Source organism: Leptodactylus fuscus, unplaced genomic scaffold (assembly GCF_031893055.1).
Source record: "Leptodactylus fuscus isolate aLepFus1 unplaced genomic scaffold, aLepFus1.hap2 HAP2_SCAFFOLD_80, whole genome shotgun sequence".
Lineage (NCBI taxonomy): Eukaryota > Metazoa > Chordata > Amphibia > Anura > Leptodactylidae > Leptodactylus > Leptodactylus fuscus.
In genome coordinates this window covers 206,815-230,631 of record NW_027440839.1, presented here as the reverse complement: position 1 = coordinate 230,631, position 23,817 = coordinate 206,815, and the positions used below count along the sequence as shown (strand labels likewise).

The 23,817-nt window shown below is 45.2% G+C and overlaps 1 protein-coding gene across 1 annotated transcript; it reads left to right on the top strand.

Annotated features, from left to right (window-relative positions):
* Nucleotides 1-4,259: 4,259 nt before the first annotated feature.
* Nucleotides 4,260-16,470, top strand: LOC142188811 (nuclear receptor ROR-gamma-like). The gene is made up of 9 exons (XM_075262034.1): nucleotides 4,260-4,346; nucleotides 6,147-6,288; nucleotides 6,833-7,273; nucleotides 7,356-7,477; nucleotides 7,565-7,697; nucleotides 7,806-7,913; nucleotides 10,386-10,496; nucleotides 11,345-11,454; nucleotides 16,324-16,470. Exons 2-9 carry the CDS (start codon nucleotides 6,276-6,278, stop codon nucleotides 16,468-16,470), a joined length of 1,185 nt encoding a protein of 394 aa, XP_075118135.1. The 5' UTR covers nucleotides 4,260-4,346; nucleotides 6,147-6,275.
* The last annotated feature ends 7,347 nt before the right edge of the window (nucleotides 16,471-23,817 follow it).

Below are 23,817 nucleotides of genomic sequence, written 5' to 3'. Positions count from 1 at the left end.
GGGCTAATTAGAGGCTCCCTCCACCATGAATTGGTCCAAACTGGGTTTTTTAGAGGCTCCCTCCACCATGAATTTGCCCAAACTGGGCTGTTTAGAGGCTCCCTCCACCATGAATTGGTCCAAACTGGGCTGGTTAGAGGCTCCCTCCACCATAAATTTCCCAAAACTTGGCTGTTTAGAGGCTCCCTCCACCATTAATTGGTCCAAACTGGGCTGGTTAGAGGCTCCCTCCACCATTAATTGGTCCAAACTGGGCTGGTTAGAGGCTCCCTCCACCATTAATTGGTCCAAACTGGGCTGGTTAGAGGCTCCCTCCACCATGAATTTCCCAAAACTTGGCTGTTTAGAGGCTCCCTCCACCATTAATTGGTCCAAACTGGGCTGGTTAGAGGCTCCCTCCACCATGAATTTGCCCAAACTGGGCTGTTTAGAGGCTCCCTCCACCATGAATTTGCCCAAACTGGGCTGTTTAGAGGCTCCCTCCACCATGAATTGGTCCAAACTGGGCTGGTTAGAGGCTCCCTCCACCATGAATTTCCCAAAACTTGGCTGTTTAGAGGCTCCCTCCACCATTAATTGGTCCAAACTGGGCTGGTTAGAGGCTCCCTCCACCATGAATTTGCCCAAACTGGGGTGGTTAGAGGCTCCCTCCACCATTAATTGGTCCAAACTGGGCTGGTTAGAGGCTCCCTCCACAATTAATTGGTCCAAACTGGGCTAATTAGAGGCTCCCTCCACCATGAATTGGTCCAAACTGGGTTTTTTAGAGGCTCCCTCCACCATGAATTTCCCAAAACTTGGCTGTTTAGAGGCTCCCTCCACCATGAATTGGTCCAAACTGGGCTGGTTAGAGGCTCCCTCCACCATGAATTTCCCAAAACTTGGCTGTTTAGAGGCTCCCTCCACCATTAATTGGTCCAAACTGGGCTGGTTAGAGGCTCCCTCCACCATGAATTTGCCCAAACTGGGCTGTTTAGAGGCTCCCTCCACCATGAATTGGTCCAAACTGGGCTGGTTAGAGGCTCCCTCCACCATGAATTTCCCAAAACTTGGCTGTTTAGAGGCTCCCTCCACCATTAATTGGTCCAAACTGGGCTGGTTAGAGGCTCCCTCCACCATGAATTGGTCCAAACTGGGGTGGTTAGAGGCTCCCTCCACCATTAATTGGTCCAAACTGGGCTGGTTAGAGGCTCCCTCCACAATTAATTGGTCCAAACTGGGCTAATTAGAGGCTCCCTCCACCATGAATTGGTCCAAACTGGGCTGGTTAGAGGCTCCCTCCACCATGAATTTCCCAAAACTTGGCTGTTTAGAGGCTCCCTCCACCATTAATTGGTCCAAACTGGGCTGGTTAGAGGCTCCCTCCACCATTAATTGGTCCAAACTGGGCTGGTTAGAGGCTCCCTCCACCATTAATTGGTCCAAACTGGGCTGGTTAGAGGCTCCCTCCACCATGAATTTGCCCAAACTGGGCTGGTTAGAGGCTCCCTCCACCATGAATTTCCCAAAACTTGGCTGTTTAGAGGCTCCCTCCACCATTAATTGGTCCAAACTGGGCTGGTTAGAGGCTCCCTCCACCATGAATTTGCCCAAACTGGGGTGGTTAGAGGCTCCCTCCACCATTAATTGGTCCAAACTGGGCTGGTTAGAGGCTCCCTCCACAATTAATTGGTCCAAACTGGGCTAATTAGAGGCTCCCTCCACCATGAATTGGTCCAAACTGGGTTTTTTAGAGGCTCCCTCCACCATGAATTTGCCCAAACTGGGCTGTTTAGAGGCTCCCTCCACCATGAATTGGTCCAAACTGGGCTGGTTAGAGGCTCCCTCCACCATGAATTTCCCAAAACTTGGCTGTTTAGAGGCTCCCTCCACCATTAATTGGTCCAAACTGGGCTGGTTAGAGGCTCCCTCCACCATTAATTGGTCCAAACTGGGCTGGTTAGAGGCTCCCTCCACCATTAATTGGTCCAAACTGGGCTGGTTAGAGGCTCCCTCCACCATTAATTGGTCCAAACTGGGCTGTTTAGAGGCTCCCTCCACCATTAATTGGTCCAAACTGGGCTGGTTAGAGGCTCCCTCCACCATGAATTTGCCCAAACTGGGCTGTTTAGAGGCTCCCTCCACCATGAATTGGTCCAAACTGGGCTGGTTAGAGGCTCCCTCCACCATGAATTTCCCAAAACTTGGCTGTTTAGAGGCTCCCTCCACCATAAATTGGTCCAAACTGGGCTGGTTAGAGGCTCCCTCCACCATGAATTGGTCCAAACTGGGGTTTTTAGAGGCTCCCTCCACCATGAATTGGTCCAAACTGGGGTTTTTAGAGTCTCCCTCCACCATGAATTGGTCCAAACTGGGGTTTTTAGAGTCTCCCTCCACCATGAATTGGTCCAAACTGGGGTTTTTAGAGGCTCCCTCCACCATGAATTTGCCCAAACTCTGCTGGTTAGAGGCTCCCTCCACCCTGATTTTCAAAAACAATGTTGGTGCCAACCTCAACTTACTACAAGGGCCAAATTCACTGCTGGTGACAAGCTCTCCTCACTGCAAGTGCCAAATACACATGTTTCAAGGTGTTTTCCTACTGTCAGAGAGGTGGTATTGAGTGTGTAAAGTGTGTAGTTGTTAGGCTGTGATGTTGGGGTAATAGAGGGTCTTTGGTGTGTTAGATGCCCCCAGACATGCTTCCCCTGCTGTCCCAGTGTCATTCCAGAGGTGTTGGCATCATTTCCTGGGGTGTCATAGTGGACTTGGTGACCTTCCAGACACGGATTTGGGTTTCCCCCTTAACGAGTATCTGTTCCCCATAGACTATAATGGGGTTCGAAACCCGTTCGAACACACGAACATTGAGCGGCTGTTCGAATCGAATTTCGAACCTCGAACATTTTAGTGTTCGCTCATCTCTACTAATAATGTAACATTAATAATTCTATAATATCATTAATAATCATTTTATTCTGAACCTGGAGTCAGAGCATAATAATATCCCAGTATGTTGTGTGAAGATACTCCATATCCTGCACTACAGAACCCGGCCCCTAGGGGCTGCTATATACTATGCCAATGGTCGGTGTAACCTATTACTGTCCTGCTCCTCACCTGCGGTATTGTCAGAACAATCATCTTATTAGGGAATTGTCAGATGTGGCCCCTGGGTTAGTTGTCACCTCCTGGGCCCGCAGTCCATGGGCTTTTGTGGTCTGTGTACATGGACTTGGCGTATTTCTATGAAGATGTGAGTCTGTCCCTCACTATGAGACTAGTGAACCATCAGATTACAGAGGGTGACAATTAGGGTTGAGCGATCGGGTTCCGAAAAGATCGGATCCCGATCGGCGATTGAGCAAATTTCACGTTTGGGATTGGCTGGAAAATGATCGGAAATCGGATTTTGAAATCACAAGATTGGCTCATCCTGAAAAGTGACTTTTCTCATAGAGAAGCATTGACTAGGGTTGAGCGATGGGGTTTGGAAAAGATCGGATCCTGATTGGCGATCGAGCAAATTTCACGATTGGGATCGACTGGAAAATGATCAGAAATCGGATTTTAAATTCGACCCTGAAATCTCAAGATCGTCTCAACCCTAGTGACAATAGATCATGACAATACTGTGAGGACGGGGCTCCAGACACTTGCCAGTGCCATGTTGGCTACATTCACACCTGTGTCAGTTTGTCCATTATTTTGGTTCATTGTAGGAACATTGTAATAACAGTGACGGATTGTGCGGGATACAACTGACCAGTCATTGCTGGGTCTCTGCTGCACTCTACAGAAAGTCTGACGCAGTCTCACGTAGCCGTAATCTGCACCCCATTTATCGCCATGTCCCAATGATGTCGCACCGTATCCGAGCAGGCTTCATCTCCTATTATTATAGTAAATATTGGCCGGGGTTTTATTAGTAGAAAACCAGTCTATGCAAATCTGTCAGCAGCCCCCGGGGCTGGAGAAGATGAATTAGACAGAGCCGGATGTCTGAGGTTTACAGCAAGTGGGAAGGGGTTTGGTCGGCTGATACTTCAGGCTCGTATTTCTCAACATTGTGTTTTTTTTGTTTTTTTTTAAGTTGACACTTTCAATCTTAACACTTTCCACCCCAGGTAAAATAAAGGTAATTTCCATAGCAAAAAAAAATGCCTACTCAGCAGAGCGCGAGCGATAGTCATGAATGAAAGCCTCGGAGCGGTGTAGGAGGACTGAAGTGGCGTCAGTGGAAACTAAAGCGTGTCAATATATCTTGTGGTTTTCTTGCAGCGCAAATCGAAGTCATTCCATGCAAAATCTGCGGCGATAAATCTTCTGGGATCCACTATGGTGTCATAACATGTGAAGGATGCAAGGTAAGAGCCCAAGGAAGGATCGTGAGATACCGGAACATAAGAGGGCGATATAATAAGGGTTATAATATAGGAGGACATCGTAAAATATCTCAATATAGGAGGGTAATATAAGAAAGGTTATAATATGCGGGAGGCATCATAAAATATCTGAATATAGGAGGGCAATACAATAAGGGTTATAATATGGTGGGTGGTCATCGTAAAATATCGGAAAATAGGAGGGCAATATAAGAGGGGTTATAATATGGTGGGGAGGACATCATAATATATTTGAATATAGGAGGGTAATATAATAAGGGTTATAATATAGGGGGACATCGTAAAATATCTGAAAATAGGAGGGTAATATAATAAGGGTTATAATATGAGGAGCATGATAAATTATCTGAATATAGGAGGGCGATATAATATGAGTTTGAATATAAAGGGGGAAATGTCATACAATATCTGAATATAGGAGGGTAATATAAGAAGGGTTATAATATGGGAGGACATCATAATATATCTGAAAATAGGAGGGCAGTATAATAAGAGTCTGAATATAATGGGGGGAATGTCATACAATATCTGAATACAGGAGGGCAATATAATAAGGGTTATAATAAAGGGGGACATCGCAAAATATCTGAAAATAGGAGGGCAGTATAATAAGAGTTATAATATAAGGGGGCATCATAAATTATATAATAAGGGTTATAACATGGGGGAGACATTATAAAATGTCTGACTATAGGAAGGCAATATAATAAGAATCTGAATATAAAGGGGGAATGTCATAAAATATCTGAAAATAGGAGGGCGATATAATAAGGGTCTGCACAGATAGGAAACCAGATAAAGGGTCAGAAAAAGGAGGTTAATGTAGGAGGAAACATCATAAAAGGTCTCCAAAGTACAGCACAGACTAAATAGACCTGAGTCTGTTCTATGGAAACAGACATAACTAGGACATGTCCTGTAAATCAATGGCACGGTATTGACTAATACTATCTAAAAGGTAGACAGTGGAAACTTATGGCCAGATTTATCACAGTGTCTGATGCTGTTTGATAAACCTGTCATATTCTTGGACTGTCTAGTCCTCCTATTTGACCTACTTTGGTGCATATTTAGAGACCGGTAGCACCATTTAGGCCATGCCCACTTTCCGCTGACCACACCCCCTCTGTGATCTTTCATACAAATAAAATATGTAAGACTTATCCAGACTCCCCCATTCCCACAGAGCGCTCTAAAGATCTCTGGCTTTATCCAGCAAGTAGTGCTGAGCCGCAGACCGTACCATGGGTGTCTAAAAAATATTAAAACAAATAGAGATAGTGGCTTGGAAAATTAAAAAATGAAATCATCATAAATTCCCACAGCAACAGGACTGGTGACATATGGCACCATGACTACTCCACTTTTCTATCCAGTCTAGCAGTATACTGACATGTACCAACCAGAAGGCTGGAAGGCTACCTTACTGGGACCAGCCGACTAGTTAATGTGTATGGGGGACCTCCCAACTCTCCTCAATGACATGATCGTACATGTTGAATTTCAACCCACTCAAGGGCTGACCAATCTCCTTCAGAGGTGTCAGGCAGTGGCTGAACAGTCTAGTAGATGGCCCAGTATTAACAATTATTGGGAATGCCTGGCCATACAGTGCAAGCAAAGTCATACTCCACCACCACAATGGCCACACATTTCTACAGGTAGAACTCAGTGTTGTGGGGCCCTCAAAATGTATTGTCTACTTGGTGGGACAATGTAAAGTATTAGTCTCACTTCCAAATTACTTGTTCTGCTTTATAGGGCTTTTTCCGCCGGAGTCAGCAGGGAAAACCAATCTACTCATGCAGCCAGCAACAAAGCTGTCCAATTGACCGCTCCAGCAGGAACCGATGCCAGCACTGCCGGCTGCAGAAATGTCTATCCCTGGGAATGTCCCGAGATGGTAAGAACTTAAGAACTCGGCGACGTCTCCTCTCTGTGAGTCGCCAGACTGTCCATGGACCAACCACATGGACAGGAAAGTAACACGACCAAATGAAGTGTTCAGAGGTCATGCATGTTGGGATGTGGCTAGCACATGGTCAGAGTGTTATGACTGGTTCGCACCAGCAGGAAATGTCACGAAATAGAAAAATAACTGTTCACCCACCAGCGACTCCTGCTAGTCTATGTTATGTTCTATGCAGTATTGACGTCACAAACATCCAAGTGACCACTGCAGCCGATCACAGGTCTCACAGTCTTGTGCTGAGTCCGAGGCCAGAGGTTGGCGATAATCGTCACAAACACGTACAGCACATGGTCAGAACAAAGACCTGCAGGACCATTAAAGCTGCTTGGGATTGAACAGAACAAATTTGTTAGCCATTCCTTTAAATGCCGGAGGACCCCTATAATCTTACCTAGAGAAATACTGTCCCCTGCTGTTAGGGATTGACTACCATAATAAAAAAAAGAAATTGAATTTCAATCATCCCCTTTTTCAGCCGTAAAGTTTGGACGTATGTCTAAGAAACAAAGGGCTATACTGCAAGCTGAGGTCCAAAAACTTCTGAAGGAGCAAAAATCGGAGATCTCTGTAAGTCTCCAAAGTTGTGAAGCCCAGGCTGAGCAACCGTCCACTACCACTCCTGAGCTGCCTCACTCCATTCAGCCCGCTTCGTGGATGGGCCACAGTAGATGGGACTCCTCCTGTTCATCCCGGAGCTGTTCACTGCCTCGAATGCAACTACAGAGGGAAGCCCTCATCCTTCACACCCCAGAAAAGACACAGACAGATGTCACAAGTAGGAAAAGTTATCTTCGAGATCAGCAGCTCCATCTGGAGAATGTAAGACCGAGCATATTCCATAATGTGGAATCCTACTGTAGCCTAAATCTCAGCAGCTGTCTGCCCGCAGAATGCATGATGTCAGCCACCGAGCTTGGTGAGTAGAGATTGCTATATAGTGCCACCGTCCTCTTCCTCTACTATTAGCATTGAATATTTCATTTCTTATGGTGTTTTAGAACTGCTTATGCAGAACGTGGTGTTTGCGCACCAAGAGACCTGCCAATATCGTCAGGAGAACCTGCAGATATTGAGATGGGAGACATTTTCACCTGAAGAGGTGCAGAGCTTACAGGAGAAGGTAGCCAGCTCTAGCGGCGATATTATTGGTGATATCATTAGGACTATCGTTACATATTCACACATGACCTCCTGCCTCTCTTTACAGTCCATGGACCAGATATGGGAGCGCTGTGTCTGTCACATTACAGATGCCATCCAATATATTGTAGAATTTGCAAAGCGACTCAGCGGCTTTATGGAGCTGAATCCCAACGATCAGATTGTACTTCTGAAAGCAGGTAGGAGAAGTCATGGTGTCAGTCTGAACAGGGGGGAATACTTGTATTCTGCTTTCTAGACATACAGTACATGACCAGAACCCCAGATTAAAGCCCCTCTACTTGTAGGTGCAATGGAGCTATTGTTGATCAGAATGAGCCGGGCCTTTAACTGCTACAACAACACCGTCTTCTTCGAGGGAAAGTATGCACAACTGGAGATCTTCCAATCTTTAGGTAAGTCACTAACAATATCCAATATCCGATCGTACTCTGCCCTCCTGTGGTATATACTGTACATACTTCTTGCAGTGTAGTTTCCTATCTGCTTCTGAACAGAAAACATCTTGAATTTCAGATTCCCCTACTTTACCTCATTCTGTATTGTCTAGTGACATTATACAGCATGCTCTCCTCTATAGTTTCTTAAATCAGCTAAGAGACCATAAGTATATGGAAAAGGAGGCTAAACTATATACTTTATTATAACTGTGTGACTGAAGCCCGACAAATTATCAGCAGTAATTGTGTCCCCCTGAGAACTGCCTGTATGGTATAGTCTATGTCTAACCATCAGAAGTAACTGTGATAGGAGCTTTTGTCTACTCATGTCAATTACCTGTATGGTATAGTCTATGTCTAATCCCCAGCAGTACTGTGGTAGGAGCTTCTGTCTACTCATGTGAATGGCCTGAATAATACAGTCTATGTCTAATCCTCAGCAGTACCTAACAGAAATGTCTGACTACCCATATGAAGATCCTGTATGGTATAGTCTATGTCTAACTATTAGCAATAACTGAGATAGGAGCTTGTGTCTCCCCATGAGAATTGCCTGTATAGTATAGTCTATGTCTAACCAAAGACAAATGTGAACTACCTGTATGGTATAGTCTAAGTCTAATCCTCAGCAGTAACTGTGATAGGAGCTTCTCTCTACCCATGTGAATAGCCTGAAGAATATAGTCTATGTCTCATCATCAGCAGTAACTGTGATAGGAGCTTCTGTCTACTCATGTGAAGACCCTGAAGGGTATAGTCTATGTCTAACCATTAGCAATAACTGTGATAGGAGCTTCTGTCTACCCATGTGAATAACCTGAAGAATATAGTCTATGTCTCATCATCAGCAGTAACTGTGATAGGAGCTTCTGTCTACCCATGTGAATAACCTGAAGAATAGTCTATGTCTCATCATCAGCAGTAACTGTGATAGGAGCTTCTGTCTACCCATGTGAATAACCTGAAGAATATAGTCTGTCTCATCATCAGCAGTAACTGTGATAGGAGCTTCTCTCTACCCATGTGAATAACCTGAAGAATATAGTCTGTCTCATCATCAGCAGTAACTGTGATAGGAGCTTCTGTCTACTCATGTGAATATCCTGAAGAATATAGTCTGTCTCATCATCAGCAGTAACTGTGATAGGAGCTTCTCTCTACCCATGTGAATAGCCTGAAGAATATAGTCTGTCTCATCATCAGCAGTAACTGTGATAGGAGCTTCTGTCTACTCATGTGAAGACCCTGAAGAATATAGTCTGTCTCATCATCAGCAGTAACTGTGATAGGAGCTTCTCTCTACCCATGTGAATAGCCTGAAGAATATAGTCTGTCTCATCATCAGCAGTAACTGTGATAGGAGCTTCTGTCTACCCATGTGAATAACCTGAAGAATATAGTCTGTCTCATCATCAGCAGTAACTGTGATAGGAGCTTCTGTCTACTCATGTGAATAGCCTGAAGAATATAGTCTGTCTCATCATCAGCAGTAACTGTGATAGGAGCTTCTGTCTACTCATGTGAATAGCCTGAAGAATATAGTCTGTCTCATCATCAGCAGTAACTGTGATAGGAGCTTCTGTCTACTCATGTGAAGACCCTGAAGGGTATAGTCTGTCTCATCATCAGCAGTAACTGTGATAGGAGCTTGTGTCTACTCATGTGAATAGCCTGAAGGGTATAGTCTATGTCTAATCATTAGCAATAACTGTGATAGGAGCTTGTGTCTACACAAGTAAGTAACCTGTTATGGCACAGTGTGTATCTAATCATCATCATCTGCAATCATCTGTAATAGGAGTTTGTTTCTTCCTGTGAAGAATCTGAATGGTATAGTCTATGTCTAATCATCAACAGTAATTGTGATAGTTGTTTCTGTCTTCCCATGTGAAAAGCTTATATGGAATAGTCTTTATTTAATCATCATCAGTAACTGCAATAGAAGTTTTGTAGGACCCTGTGAAGTCTGTCTGGTATAATCTATGACTAATTAAGTGTGATAGGACCTTCTATCTCCCCCCATGGAGGTCCTGTATGGTATAGTCTATGTATAATCATCAGCAGTAACTGTGATAGAGGTTTTTGTCTCCACCTGTTTTGGTCAGAGTGTCCCTTTAAGAGTGCATTCACACGGAGTAACGTGCCGCGTGACCTGGCACGTATACGCCGTGTGAGATTTTGAGCGCCGTATACGCTCCCATTGATTTCAATGGGAGTTAGTCTCATATACGCCGCATTATAAAGCGGCGTATACGATCCAGGCTCCCATTGAAATCAATGGGAGCGTATACGGCGCTCAAAATCTCACACGGCGTATACGTGCCAGGTCACGCGGCACGTTACTCCGTGTAAATGCACCCTAATACTACCCAGCCTGATATCCTCCAGTAGGGGGCAAGACAATGAATGACACCTTTATTTTTGTAGGATGCAATGACCTGATCAGTTCCATGTTTGAATTCTGTCAGTCGCTCTGTGCGCTCAACCTCTCTGAACATGAAATGGCTTTCTTCAGTGCCATGACCCTGCTGGATCCCAGTAAGTCTTTTACACCAAGGTTTCAAAGCCAAGTAACCAATAACTCATATCAATAATAAAAAGTACAATTGGCAGGAATTTTGAGAATATTCACAATAAAAGTTGTTGGGCAGAGAAATATGGTCCCTGTTCCCATAATGTCTCCGGTGAACTGATAGTCATCATAATTTATGATGACATAAGCTTCAGAACTATTGGGGCCCTACTATCTTGTGCCTAATCCTGTAAGCCCCAGACAGTAGCAGTCCATCAGTTTTGAGGGTTCAAGAATCATACACTAGGACAATGTTGTAAGTTCCACTAACAGGAGTCATGGTTGGATTTAGTAATATGACCAACAAATACTCTGTACTAGAGTTGAGCGATAGGGATCGGGAAAGATCGGATCCCGATCAGTGATCGAGCAAATGATCGTAAATCGGATTTTAAAATTTCAAGATCGTCTCAACCCTAATAGTGACTTTTCCCATAGAGAAGCATTGACTAGGGTTGAGCGATCGGGCAAATTTCATGATCGGGATCGGCTGGAAAATGATCGGAAATCGGATTTTAAAATCGATCCTGAAATCTAAAGATCGACTCAACCCTACTCTGTACTTTTTCCCAAAATCATTACCCTTTTTAGTAAGATTCTCAAGTTTCAGCTGATCGCTGAGGGTCCCAGCAAGTCAATATTTTGTAAAATTGTCAGGTATTGAAGCCCCTCAGAAACACACCGATATGATATCAGATAGTCCAAGCTGGCTCCATTCTCTTTTATATCTATTAAAAACCTGAAAAATGAGAACTGTCCTGACGTCTACATTTCTGTACCATGATCTATAAATTCCTACTTCATCTTTCGTCAGGTCACCCATGGCTACAAGAGAAACACAAGGTGGACACTCTCTACAGGAAGATACACTTGGCATTCAGACACTTGCTTAGGAGGACACATCGCGAGTTCATATTAATGAAGGTTAGACAAAGAATTGTTCTCTTCTAATAAATACATCCAGTACATATATGACATCTTACGCTAGGTTCATACTAGTGTCATCTTTCCACTGGAGGACCAGAACAAAGGAGAGGTGGACGGCTATAATAATAACATACGGAGTCCGACAGACCCCACTGACTATAATGGGTTCTGTTAGTTGTTTGTCATTATCAACGTTGGAAAAAGTCATCCGATCTACAGGTGGAGACTGCAAAAGAGTTTAAAATGGAGATGCCACCGCAGATGTGAACATAGCTTTAATTCTCACACGTCTCTTCTTCATGTGACCACAGCTCTATATAATCCTCACATGTATCTTCTCCTTCATGTGACCACAGCTCTATATAATCCTCACATGTATCTTCTCCTTCATGTGACCACAGCTCTATATAATCCTCACGTCTCTTCTTCTTCATGTGACCACAGCTCTATATAATCCTCACATGTCTCTTATTCTTCATGTGACCACAGCTCTATATAATCTTCACATGTCTCTTATTCTTCATGTGACCACAGCTCTATATAATCCTCACACGTCTCTTCATGTGACCACAGCTCTATATAATCCTCACGTCTCTTCTTCATGTGACCACAGCTCTATATAATCCTGACATGTCTCTTCTTCATGTGACCACAGCTCTATATAATCCTCACATGTCTCTTCTTCATGTTACCACAGCTCTATATAATCCTCACATGTCTCTTCTTCTTCATGTGACCACAGCTCTATATAATCCTTATATGTCTCTTCTTCATGTGACCACAACTCTATATAATCCTCACACGTCTCCTCTTCATGTGACCACAGCTCTATATAATCCTCACGTCTCTTCTTCATGTGACCATAGCCCTATATAATCCTCACATGTATCTTCTTCTTTATGTGACCACAGCTCTATATCATCCTCACATGTCTCTTCTTCATGTGACCACAGCTCTATATAATCCTCACATGTCACTTCTTCTTAATGTGACCACAGCTCTATATAATCCTCACATGTATCTTCTTCTTCATGTGACCACAGCTCTATATAATCCTCACATGTCTCTTCTTCGTGACCACAGCTCTATATAATCCTCACATGTCTCTTCTTCTTCATATGACCACAGCTCTATATAATCCTCACATGTCTCTTCTTCATGTCACCACAGCTCTATATAATCCTCACATGTCTCTTCTTCTTCATGTCACCACAGCTCTATATAATCCTCACATGTCTCTTCTTCGTGACCACAGCTCTATATAATCCTCACATGTCTCTTCTTCATGTGACCACAGCTCTATATAATCCTCACATGTCTCTTCTTCATGTGACCACAGCTCTATATAATCCTCACACGTCTCTTCTTCTTAATGTGACCACAGCTCTATATAATCCTCATATGTCTCTTGTTCATGTGACCACAACTCTATATAATCCTCACACGTCTCTTCTTCATGTGACCACAGCTCTATATAATCCTCACATGTCTCTTCTTCTTCATGTCACCACAGCTCTATATAATCCTCACATGTCTCTTCTTCGTGACCACAGCTCTATATAATCCTCACATGTCTCTTCTTCATGTGACCACAGCTCTATATAATCCTCACATGTCTCTTCTTCATGTGACCACAGCTCTATATAATCCTCACACGTCTCTTCTTCTTAATGTGACCACAGCTCTATATAATCCTCATATGTCTCTTGTTCATGTGACCACAACTCTATATAATCCTCACACGTCTCCTCTTCATGTGACCACAGCTCTATATAATCCTCACATGTCTCTTCTTCTTCATGTGACCATAGCTCTATATAATCCTCACACGTCTCTTCTTCATGTGACCACAGCTCTATATAATCCTCACGTCTCTTCTTCATGTGACCACAGCTCTGTATAATCCTCACACGTCTCTTCTTCATGTGACCACAGCTCTATATAATCCTCACATGTCACTTCTTCTTCATGTGACCACAGCTCTATATAATCCTCACATGTATCTTCTTCTTCATGTGACCACAGCTCTGTATAATCCTCACACGTCTCTTCTTCATGTGACCACAGCTCTATATAATCCTCACACATCTCTTCTTCATGTGACCACAGCTCTATATAATCCTCACACGTCTCTTCTTCATGTGACCACAGCTCTATATAATCCTCACACGTCTCTTCTTCATGTGACCACAGCTCTATATAATCCTCACACGTCTCTTCTTCATGTGACCACAGCTCTATATAATCCTCACGTCTCTTCTTCATGTGACCACAGCTCTGTATAATCCTCACATGTCTCTTCTTCGTGACCACAGCTCTATATAATCCTCACATGTCTCTTCTTCATGTGACCACAGCTCTATATAATCCTCACATGTCTCTTCTTCATGTGACCACAGCTCTATATAATCCTCACACGTCTCTTCTTCTTAATGTGACCACAGCTCTATATAATCCTCATATGTCTCTTGTTCATGTGACCACAACTCTATATAATCCTCACACGTCTCCTCTTCATGTGACCACAGCTCTATATAATCCTCACGTCTCTTCTTCATGTGACCATAGCCCTATATAATCCTCACATGTATCTTCTTCTTCATGTGACCACAGCTCTATATAATCCTCACATGTCACTTCTTCTTCATGTGACCACAGCTCTATATAATCCTCACATGTATCTTCTTCTTCATGTGACCACAGCTCTGTATAATCCTCACACGTCTCTTCTTCATGTGACCACAGCTCTATATAATCCTCACACATCTCTTCTTCATGTGACCACAGCTCTATATAATCCTCACACGTCTCTTCTTCATGTGACCACAGCTCTATATAATCCTCACACGTCTCTTCTTCATGTGACCACAGCTCTATATAATCCTCACACGTCTCTTCTTCATGTGACCACAGCTCTATATAATCCTCACATGTCTCTTCTTCTTCATGTGACCACAGCTCTATATAATCCTCACATGTCTCTTCTTCTTCATGTGACCATAGTTCTATATAATCCTCATATGTCTCTTCTTCATGGGACCACAGCTCTATATAATCCTCACATGTCTCTTCTTCTTCATGTGACCACAGCTCTATATAATCCTCACACGTCTCTTCTTCATGTGACCACAGCTCTATATAATCCTCACATGTATCTTCTTCTTCATGTGACCACAGCTCTATATAATCCTCACATGTCTCTTCTTCTTCATGTGACCATAGTTCTATATAATCCTCATATGTCTCTTCTTCATGGGACCAAAGCTCTATATAATCCTCACGTCTCTTCTTCATGTGACCACAGCTCTATATAATCCTCACGTCTCTTCTTCATGTGACCATAGCTCTATATAATCCTCACGTCTCTTCTTCATGTCACCACAGCTCTATATAATCCTCACACGTCTCTTCTTCATGTGACCACAGCTCTATATAATCCTCACGTCTCTTCTTCATGTGACCACAGCTCTATATAATCCTCACACGTCTCTTCTTCATGTGACCACAGCTCTATATAATCCTCACATGTCTCTTCTTCTTCATGTGACCACAGCTCTATATAATCCTCACATGTCTCTTCTTCTTCATGTGACCATAGTTCTATATAATCCTCATATGTCTCTTCTTCATGGGACCACAGCTCTATATAATCCTCACACGTCTCTTCTTCATGTGACCATAGCTCTATATAATCCTCACACGTCTCTTCTTCATGTGACCACAGCTCTATATAATCCTCATGTCTCTTTTTCATGTGACCACAGCTCTATATAATCCTCACACGTCTCTTCTTCATGTGACCACAGCTCTATATAATCCTCACACGTCTCTTCTTCATGTGACCATAGCTCTATATAATCCTCACACGTCTCTTCTTCATGTGACCACAGCTCTATATAATCCTCACGTCTCTTCTTCATGTGACCACAGCTCTATATAATCCTCACACGTCTCTTCTTCATGTGACCACAGCTCTATATAATCCTCACGTCTCTTCTTCATGTGACCACAGCTCTATATAATCCTCACACGTCTCTTCTTCATGTGACCACAGCTCTATATAATCCTCACGTCTCTTCTTCATGTGACCACAGCTCTGTATAATCCTCACACGTCTCTTCTTCATGTGACCACAGCTCTATATAATCCTCACACGTCTCTTCTTCATGTGACCACAGCTCTATATAATCCTCACATGTCTCTTCTTCTTCATGTGACCACAGCTCTATATAATCCTCACATGTCTCTTCTTCTTCATGTGACCATAGCTCTATATAATCCTCACACGTCTCTTCTTCATGTGACCACAGCTCTATATAATCCTCACGTCTCTTCTTCATGTGACCACAGCTCTGTATAATCCTCACACGTCTCTTCTTCATGTGACCACAGCTCTATATAATCCTCACACGTCTCTTCTTCATGTGACCACAGCTCTATATAATCCTCACATGTCTCTTCTTCTTCATGTGACCACAGCTCTATATAATCCTCACATGTCTCTTCTTCTTCATGTGACCATAGCTCTATATAATCCTCACACGTCTCTTCTTCATGTGACCACAGCTCTATATAATCCTCACGTCTCTTCTTCATGTGACCACAGCTCTGTATAATCCTCACACGTCTCTTCTTCATGTGACCACAGCTCTATATAATCCTCACACGTCTCTTCTTCATGTGACCACAGCTCTATATAATCCTCACATGTCTCTTCTTCATGTGACCACACCTCTATATAATCCTCACACATCTCTTCTTCAAGTCACCACCCTGTTCATACGCACTACACATGTAGCCTCAACCGTATTCTCAAGATTGAATTTTCAATAACAATTTATTTTTTTCCTATTCCCATCCCTTCAGCTTCCAGAAAAAGAAAAGCTCTCCAGCATATGTCAGCTGCACCTAGAAAAGCTGAACATCTTCAGACAAATGTACCCGAGCATTGCGTGGGAGAGATTCCCTCCTCTGTATAAGGAGTTGTTTATCTCAGAGACTGAGAATTCGTGAATAGAACTGGATATCCTGGATTGTTCTCATCTCTTGTCCTTCCGTAACACAACTTTTGTTGTGGGGAAAAACCATCCTCGAACATCACAAAGAAACATGAAGAGCTTGTAAAGTTTCCTCCATCTAATCAAGACATCCAAGTGGTGGTGAACCGACAACGACAAAACTGGGCAATGAAGAGTCTTCAATATAAGGGCTTTATATTGTAACCTAGGGCAGGATAGGAGGAATTGGTGTTAATAGTAGTTCCTCAGTCCTCAATTTTTTAAGGGTCTCAAGCATTAACCAGTAGAATGTGATCATTATCCCCTATTATACGTTGTATTGGGCCACAGACCCATATTGTATATTTTATTGAGCCATTAACCCCCATTGTATATTTTATTGAGCCATTAACCCCCATTGTATATTTTATTGAGCCATTAACCCCCATTGTATATTTTATTGAGCCGTTAACTCCCATTGTACCAACACATTAGCCCTAAGTAAAAGCTTACAAATAAAGTTGCCATTCCCTTCGTTCTTCTTTTATCAGATTACGTCCGCCTTTACCATTTCACCTCTACTTCTATTTTATTCAGCCGGTCTACAATAAGCTATTTTTGTTTCATTTTGTCTTCTTTTATTATTATTTTTTTAATTAATAAAATTAATTTCACGGACTTCCGCCAGCACGGATCTTTTACTATTTATATGGGTTTCTAGATTTTTGCTAAAAAAAACGCCTTAAAATCTGCAACAAAAAAAACGCTGTTTCCACAAAGAGGGGTTTTAGCCTTAAGGGAGTGTCTTCACACGGAGGAATTTAGTGCTGAATTTGCAGATTCCGCCTCAAAATCAGCTCCAAATTCTGCCTGAAAACAGCCTCCATTCATTTCAATGGGAGTCAGATGCTGATCATAGGGGAAAAATAAGTGTTATGCTCGATCTTCATATAGATTCTGCCTGATAACTCCCATCGAGGTGAATGGGAGGCAGAAAATACCACCTGGTAGGTGCCAAATTTGAGGCACATTTTGATGCTGAATTTGGACAAGTAGAAAAATCAACTTATGGTCCATTTACAGAGTTTTTTGGTGTTGATTTTGAAGCTGAATCCACCTTGGAATCCACGTGGAAAAAATGACTCCCATTGACTTCAATGGGTTCCTTTTCCTTAACAACCCCTTATGCTCCAATGACCAATTGCATTGTCACTACTAAAAACAACAGCCCACATTTACTATGGTTTCTGCACCCAGAAAGTAGCCAAAGATGCATCTCAATTTTGGCGCACCATGGCACATCTCGGCGCCTGTGCCCCAATTGTTTAGTAGTAGTCGAGTCCAGGATGCGCCGGTACACGAGATTTATTATAACTCACACCAGTCTTTTGCGTTATGCCACAGGTGCACCTATATGTGGAGCCTCTTAGTAATTCTAGTGTGTGTTGTCTGGAACCAACTCACTGCGGTCTATGGGAGAGTTTTCTAGACTTGCTCTGTGCAGGGAGATAATCTATGACATCATATATTGTCAGTAGTAATGTAATGTTATAAGTGGTGTTATCTATAGAGGTGCTATCTTCTACAATGAGTGGTGTTGTCTATAGAGGTGCTAGCTTCTGTTGTAATCCTCTCTGTGATGTCAAGAAGCAATCACTACAAAGAAAACCCTAAAGAATCGTCAAGTGTCTGACTATTATTAGTAGAGATGAGCGAACACTAAAATGTTCGAGGTTCGAAATTCGATTCGAACAGCCGCTCAATGTTCGTGTGTTCAAACGGGTTTCGAACCCCATTATAGTCTATGGGGAACAGATACTCGTTAAGGGGGAAACCCAAATCCGTGTCTGGAGGGTCACCAAGTCCACTATGACACCCCAGGAAATGATGCCAACACCTCTGGAATGACACTGGGACAGCAGGGGAAGCATGTCTGGGGGCATCTAACACACCAAAGACCCTCTATTACCCCAACATCACAGCCTAACAACTACACACTTTCCACATTCAAAAAAACCTCTATCAAAGTGGGAAAATACCTGGAAACCTTCTTTACTCCCCAAATGGATGGACACAAACCCCAATTTAAGCTCAACAAACAGTAACAACCACCCCTTTAAATCATGTTCCCCATGACAACCACAAATGGAATAGGCAATGGGAATTCCAAAAGCCCTCACCCTTAACTGTCATTTTGAGTGTGTGTGTGTGTGTGTGTGTGTGTGATGTGGTAAGACCTTCCAAAATTCACTTTTCTAGCCCTTAACATGAGCCCTTCCAAACAAAGTTACAGGACCTTAAGCTGAGCTACCAGCAGAGATTGAGGCCCTTGGCATGAGTAGAGCCTTGCACCAGCAGTGTTTTTGGCACTTAGGGTGAGTTGAGCCTTGTACCAGCGTGTGTCCCTTAACATCAGGCGGGCCCTAAGTTCTGCGCTTTGCACAAAAGTTCCACATTAACTAGGCTGAATGGTACAAAGATTAGTAGGCCCGAGAACCAGGAACAGGTCTTGCAATGGCTGTCGGATAACGCTTAAAGCACATTGTCCACCAGCCAGTCAGCCTCTACCTCCTCTTACCCAACAGTCTTGTCCTCCTTCCACCCAAAATTCCCAATCTTCCCAGAACAATAACCCCAACTGTCCCTGCTCCCCAGAGCTGTTCTCCCTTCCTTTGACTGTACCGCAACCTGCCCCTCCATTTCGCGATTCCACGGACCTAACAGATGAGTATCTGTGTCCAGATGCTCAAACACTAGAGTCTCCTCCATTCCATCTCCGGTCGATTTGGTGGCGGATGACCAGCAACCCACCCTCATCGACGACGATGAGACGCAGTTGCTGTCAGGGAAGCCAGTTGACATGCGCATTGTGCAGGAGGAGGAGGCGAGACAGGAGTTGGAAGAGGAGGTGGTGGACGACGAGGACACCGACCCCACCTGGACAAGGCGGATGTCAAGCTGGGAAAGTAGTGTGGATGTTGAGGCAGCTGCAGCACCAAAAAGGGTAGCTAGAGGCAGAGACATGTCCAGAGGCAGAGGTCAGCTGCTTTGCCGAAGCCAGGCCAGACCCGGAATGTCCGAAGATGTTCCCTTTTGTACCCAGCCCAGAAAAACTCCCCCATCGAGGGCACGTTTCTTGAAGGTGTAGAGTTTTTTCAAGGAATGCGCCGAGGACAGATATAGTGTCATCTACACAATTTGCCTCTTGAAATCGAGTAGGGGCCCTGAGAAGAGCAACCTGTCCACCACTTCAATGCACCGTCATTTGGAATCCAAGCAATGGAATCAGTGGCAGGCAGCAACGGCAGGACAAACGTCGCCCGCCGTTCATGCCACTGCCTCTGCTCACAGTGCTGGCGATGCACTCCAGAGGACGAGCCAGGACATCACTTCATCTGCCTCCGCCACTTTGTTGACTTCTCCCTCATCCTCCCCTGTTTCTATCTTATCTCCTTCTCCTGCACCATCAAAGGCACCATCAGGCGCTTCTTTACAACAACCCACCATCTCTCAGACATTGGAGCGCCGGCAGAAATACACCGCTAACCACCCACCCACGCAAGCCTAGAACGCCAACATCGCTAAACTGCTGGCCCAGGAGAGGTTGGCGTTCCGGCTTGTTGAAACTCCCGCCTTCCCGGACCTGATGGCAACTGTGGCACCTCACTATGCCGTCCCTAGCCGTCTCAACTTCTCCCGGTGTGGCGTCCCCGCCTTGCACCAGCACGTGTCACTCAACATCAGGTGGGCCCTTAGTTCCGCGCTTTGCTGCAAGGTCCACTTGACCACCGACACTTGGACAAGCGCCTGTGGTCAGGGATGCTGCTTATCTTTAAGGACAGGCAGGGTGAATGTGGTGGAGTCTGGTCCCGGGGTGCAAACAGAGGTACTCTATCTCCTCTCCCAGGCCAAAATTCATGGCAGGAGTAGACTGAAACCCTACGACGCTGCAACCTCCACCACAGCTACTAGCGGCAAACGCTAAAACACTGGTGTGGGGAGACGTCAGCAGGCGGTGCTGAAGCTCATCAGCTTGGGGGACAGACAGCACAGTGCCTCCGAGGTCAGGGATGCCATCCTGGCTGAGATGGCATTTTTTTTTCCCTGCTACACCTGGGGCCTGGCATTTTTACGCCTGTGATAATGGCTGGAACCTGGTAGCGGCTCTGGAGCTTGCCAGCCTCCAACACGTTCCATGTTTGGCCCACGTCTAACCTAGTGGTGCAAAGTTTTTTGAAAACATACCCAAATGTACCGAAGCTACTGTTGAAAATGCGGCGCTTGTGCGCCCACTTTTGCAAGTGCACAGGAGTCGCTGCTAGCCTAAAAACACTCTAGCAAGGCCTACATCTGTCCAAACACAGGCTGTTGTCCGTCATTCACACACGCTGAAACCCTACAATACCATATCTTGAGCAGGGTGTGTGAGCTGTACAGACCTTTGATGGAGTTCCATCTACAAAACCCAAGGGTTCCTCAAAGTCAGCTCCCAAAGTTTCTGCACCATGAGTTTCCAGGGGTGGCAGAGTTATGGCTAGGGGCAGAGGCATGGATAGGGATGATGTCTAGGGGCAAAAGCAGTGTGGATGTGGAGGCAAGCTAAGCAGGAAAAACTGGGGGTACAAGCTAAGGCATGGACTGGGGTGATGTCTAGGGGCAAAAGCAGTGTGGATGTGGAGGCAAGCTAAGCAGGAAAAACTGGGGGTACAAGCTAAGGCATGGACTGGGGTGATGTCTAGGGGCAAAAGCAGTGTGGATGTGGAGGCAAGCAAAGCAGGGAAAATGGTGGCTAGAGGCAAAGGGATGTCCATAGGCAGCAAGGGCAAAGATGCAAAACTCTCCCGTTTCAAGAATTTTCCTGACTTGTCTCCCCACAAAACATTCCTGGGAGGAGGGCTGAAACACCACCCTCCTCCTCCTCCGCTGTTAGATTGACCCCAGCTACGAGCTGAAAACGCTGCAACACTGGTGTGGGGAGACGTCAGCAGGCTGGGCTGAAGCTCATCAGCTTGGGAGATGGACAGCACACTGCCTCTGAGGTCAGGGATGCCATCCTGGATGAGATGGCAATTTGTTTATCCCTGCTGCCCCTGGGGCCAGGCTTTTTTGTCTTGTTGGAGGGCTCTGGAGCTTGCCAGCCTCCAACACGTTCCATGCCTGGCCCACGTGTTCAATGTAGTGGTGCAATGATTTTTAAAAACATACCCCAAATTAGCTGAGCTAAGGGTGAAAGTGCGGCACTTGGACACCCACTTTCCCAAGTCTACAGTACCTGGAGCTAGCCGCAATACACTCCAGCAAGGCCTACATCTGCCTGAAGCACCTACTGTTGTGCGAGGTCACCACACGCTCTAACCCTAGATACCGTATGTTCAGCAGGGTGTGTGAGCAGCAGAGACCTTTGATGGAGTACCAGCTACAAAACCCAAAGGTTCCTCAGAGTCAGCTCCCTCACTTTCTGCACCATGAGTTTCCATGGGTGGCAGACTTATGGCTAGAGGCACAGGCATGGATAGGGGTGATGTGTAGGGGCAAAAGCAGTGTGGATGTGGAGGCAAGCTAAGCAGCAAAAACTGGGGGTACAAGCAGCCGGTGGCATCATCACTGACAAGCACAGCTGTCTGTCAGCTGACAGGCTGACTTTCACCAAAATGAACAGACAATGGATAGACTCATCATATACATGTCAGTTACATGACAAATTTAGTGCAATTTGCAAGTCCAAGATGGGTTGGAGATCTGCGGAGAGGAATCTCACCACCTCTTGCGGGTGCCATCATTTGGAAGGCAAGCCCTGGGCTCAGTGGGTGAGAGCAAGCGCAGGATAATCGTCGTTTGGCCTGGCGGCCACTGCCTCTCCCACTGCTGACAGGGCTGGCGCTGCAGTCCAGACCAGCAGCCAGGACACCTCCACATCTGCCTCTGACACTTTGGGGAGTTCACCCTTATCCTCACCTTTTCCTGCCATTTCTCCTTTTGCCCGCGCCATCATGCGCCTCTTCCCAGCAACTCCCCATCTCCCAAGCCTTTCATTTCATGCTAAAGTACAGCGCAACCCACCCACATGCCCAAGGCTTCAACGGCCTCATCTCAAGAAATCTGGCCCAGGAGATGTTGGAATCCCAGCTGGGGGACACTCTGCCCTTTTTGGGCAGAGTGTCTACTGCGCCACCGCACTGTGCCGTCCACACCAGCACTTTCCCCCAAACATGAGGCGGTCCCTAAATTCAGCGCTTAGCCCTAAAGTTCCATGTGACCAGTTACGAATGGACAAGTGCATGCGGACAGGGACGCTACCTTTCAATTTGGGCACAGTGGTTGAATGTAGTTGAGGCGTGGACCGGGTCGCAAAATGTGGTGGCCTGACTTGTCTCCCCACACAACATTCCTGGGAGGAGGGCTGAAACACCACCCTCCTCCGCTGTTAAATTGACCCCAGCTACGAGCTGGAAACGCTGCAACACTGGTGTGGGGAGACGTCAGCGGGCCGTGCTGAAGCTCATCAGCTTGGGGGCCAGACAGCACACTGCCTACAAAGTGAGTCATGCCATCCTCGATGAGACGGCAATGTGGTTTTTGCCACTGCACCTGGGCCCAGGCATGTTGTCATGTGTGATAATGGCCGTAACCTGGGATTGGCTCTGTAGCTTGGCAGCCTGCAACATATTCCATGCCTGGGCCACGTTTTTAACTCATTGCTGCTAATCATTTTAAAAAGGTACCCCAATGTTCCTGAGCTACTGGTGAAAGTGTGGCGCTTGTGCGGATAGTTTTTAAAGTCTATAGTTGCCGCTGCTAGCCTCTATGCACTCCTACAACGCCTGTACCTGCTGGCACAACGGCTGTTGTGCGACGTCTCCACACTGCTGGCACTAAACATATCATGTGTTGAGCAGAGTGTGTGAGCAGCACAGACCTTTGATGTAGTTCCAACTCCAAAACCCTCGGGTTCGTCAAAGTCAACTCCCTCAGTTGCTCAACCATGAGTGGCCATGGGTGGCAGACTTATGTGAAATCCCATCCCATCCATTGCACTGGACACGAAACATTAGCATGCGCTCAGCACAACTTCGGATATGGCAGCTGCGTTAAGCAGGGTGCAGGGTACAACACAGACCAGGCCCGAGCACCAGGAACAGGTGTTAGAAATACTGCAGCATCCGCCATTTCCTTCCAATTTTGAGGTTTTGGACCCGCCACCGACTTGTCTGGACCTAAGTGGGGATCATGAGACACAGTTGCCATCAGGGCAAGCTGTGGTCATGTGCGGTTTGCAGTAAGGGGCCAGTGCGCAATTGGAAGAGGAGTTGGTGGATGACGAGGCCACCGACCCCACATGGACAGGGGTGATGTTTAGGGGCTA

Coding starts and splice junctions, on each gene's coding strand:
- LOC142188811 (XM_075262034.1), top strand. Junction 7,478..7,564: donor TGCAGAGCTTACAGGAGAAG/GTAGCCAGCTCT, acceptor CTCTCTTTACAG/TCCATGGACCAGATATGGGA. Junction 7,698..7,805: donor GATTGTACTTCTGAAAGCAG/GTAGGAGAAGTC, acceptor CTCTACTTGTAG/GTGCAATGGAGCTATTGTTG.